At 58.3% G+C, this 2,613-nt stretch overlaps 1 protein-coding gene across 1 annotated transcript in view; it reads right to left on the bottom strand.

Moving 5' to 3' along the window:
- Positions 1 to 2,613, bottom strand: part of PKD1L1 (polycystin 1 like 1, transient receptor potential channel interacting) — an 88,190-nt gene that overhangs the window by 27,831 nt on the left and 57,746 nt on the right. The window contains exons 27-28 of the mRNA XM_011381735.1: positions 1,493 to 1,603; positions 151 to 205 (exon numbers count right to left, since the gene is read on the bottom strand). Coding sequence (XP_011380037.1) covers positions 151 to 205; positions 1,493 to 1,603 — 166 coding nt within the window. The remainder of the gene's footprint in view (positions 1 to 150; positions 206 to 1,492; positions 1,604 to 2,613) is intronic.

The following is a 2,613-nucleotide window of genomic DNA, read 5'->3' as shown; positions in this document are numbered from 1 at the left end:
GCGTAAGCATCTCAGCAGCCACGTTTCTGATGTGGGGATCCAGAGGCTGACTGGTGCGAGAGGCGCCGGGCAGAGCTGACGGACAGACAGGTGCCTGGAGAAAAGCAACCAGCCCAGCCAGGACCCCGGCTGCCGTGTGCACAGCGCCACCTGCTGGCAGAACTGCGCCGGCACGGGGTGGAGGCGGCGGTGCCGGTGCCGGTGGCTGGGGGGCGGTGGGGGGGGGCACTGAGGGCTTGGTCATCTGCAGAGTCACTGCTGTCCGGGCAAAGGCAGAGGCAGGAAACCCTGCTTCGTTTCCTGCTGGAATGTTCCCCAGTGAGAAGCCGGGTTACAGGCTGCGGGGAGCCCTGGGGCATCCAGGCCCTGCTGCCCTCGTGGGTCGTGACTCTACACTCGCGCGCCGGCATCGGGCGGCTGTCCATCACCCCCTCTTGCAGAAAGTGAGAATCAGTCCTTAGACAACAGATGAGGTTAAGCAGATTTGCCAGCCACCTGCCTGTGTCAAAAAACAACTCGATAAAAATAACTTACATCAAATTAAATCAGTCGAAGGCAATACTTTCACGGACAAGCTGCAGGAACACGCTTTTAAATATTCTCCGGAAAAAGGAAACCTTGGTGCATACTCTTTCCCACCACTGAAACTGCAGCAAAGAATCGATACGAATTCGCACCACGCACTTCAGAGTTCAAGGCCAGGCCGCTCTGGGAGGAAGGGCCATCAGACTGAGTATTCTTGGCGGGTGAAAATAAACTCTGACACTGACGACTGACAGCTTTCAACGGAAAAGGAACACTACGCTAAATGGACACGTGGACGATGACCGGCACCCTAATTTCAGACACCGAACCTGGAGAATCAAGCCGACGACAAATGCTGCCTCTGGGTGGGAGTCATCACGGCGACCTTTCTGCTTCCTGCCTCCTGGTTCCTCCAAGTTCACCTGACCAACACCTATCACTCTTAAAAGGAGGAAATACATGAACCCTGAGAAGCGGCAGGGGCTGGCGCTATGGCCGCTTGAAGCTGGAGCCACTTCCTGTGAATTCTAACGACAGCCTCTGGTTGAAGAACTCGGCTGTTTCCCCGAGAAAGGACAGCGACACCCTGTTTTGTCCCAGCATCTCAGCTCCCAGACCGTGAGGTGCCTCAAAACATCACCTCTTCCTGAGTTACGGAAATGAGGTGCTGCCGTGGGCCCAAAGTCCGCGCTTGGAGACCTCCTGTGAGCCGGGGAGTGTCCCCAGGGCGATGTGACGACCCCATCCGTGTCCTGTGTGGGCGGGCGAGCCTTCCCTGGGTAAAACGTCACTCGGAAGTGGCTTAGATGGTCCGCAGGGCCTGCTCCCGATCTGCTCACAGCAGCGTGCGGGCGCTGGCCTGGGGCCCGGAGCTCGGGCCCTCCTCGGAGTCGCCAGCTACGAACACCAGCCGCTCTCACTGCGGCAGCCCCGGGCGGAGTGGACGCCGGTTCGCCACACGGCCTACCTCGTGAACGCGTCGCGGACGGCGTGGCTGAGCGCGCGTTCATCCTGGGAGAACCTCCCGTGCACTATCAGCAAATGCAGCAGCAGCATGAGGGCGTACGCACAAGCGTCTCTGCAGAAAGAAAAATTGAATGAGCACCCTCACCACCCGCGGGTGCACACCCAGCCGCGCAGCCCCAACGGAGCCGGGGTTTAGTCGCTGGGTGGGAGTTTCTGTTTGAGGGTGAGGTGTGTGCTGAGGTTCATGTTTTTGCACATCGGCCTCCGATTTTTCCAGAACCGGATTTGAAAACCACTCTCCGATGAGCTACCTTTGTGCTTTTCCCAAAAACCAGCTGGGCGTGTTTGTGCGGCTGTATTGCGGGCCGTCTGTCCTGTCCCTGGCCTACGTGTCTGTCCTCACCGACCCCGGCCCCTGCTCCCTGTGGCTTTATGCTAAATCCCGAGGTCGCATAGTGTCAGCCCAACGACTTGGCTCTTCTTTCTTAGGACTGCTTTGCTTCCCACGTAAGTTTTAGAATCGGTTTGTCCGCATCTGTGGAAAAGCTTGCCGGGTTTCGGTTCGGAAGAACAGACACCTTGGCAGTGCAGAGCGATCCGTGGACGCAGCGGCCCTCTCCAGCTCCTCGTCCCCGAGCTGTTGGGCACGCGAACGCTGCGGGTTCTCAGACGTCGGTTTCTAAGTTCTCAGATGTGGTTTCTTGAAGCCACCGTTGACGGCGTTGCTTTGCCGACTTTCGGTTCCCCCGGCCTGTGCCGGCGCCGGGGCGCACGGCGACGGTCCGGCGGCCTGGCTGAATGCACCTGCTAGTTCGTGGAGCCTTTCCCACAGGTGGTTCAGGAGTTTCCGCACCCACCACCCACGGCATCTGCCGACGGGCTGTGTCGTGTCTCCCTTCGCGTCTGTAAGCGTCTCGTTCCTTTCTCGTGCCCACGGCAGTGGCTAACGCTCCCGGTGTGAGTGGAGTCGTGGGTTTCACAGGTACGCTTTGCGAGTTTGGGGAGGTTCTCGGAGTTTGTTTTTTTTCCCATGCGTGAATGTTGCATTTTATTAAATGCTTTTTCTTCTTCTCTTGAGATGCTCGCATGGTCCTTCTTAGTCCGTTCTACGGCGAATCGCGT

This window comes from Pteropus vampyrus, unplaced genomic scaffold (assembly GCF_000151845.1).
Source record: "Pteropus vampyrus isolate Shadow unplaced genomic scaffold, Pvam_2.0 Scaffold449, whole genome shotgun sequence".
NCBI classification, from domain to species: domain Eukaryota; kingdom Metazoa; phylum Chordata; class Mammalia; order Chiroptera; family Pteropodidae; genus Pteropus; species Pteropus vampyrus.
This window is presented reverse-complemented; position numbering and strand designations above follow the sequence as displayed.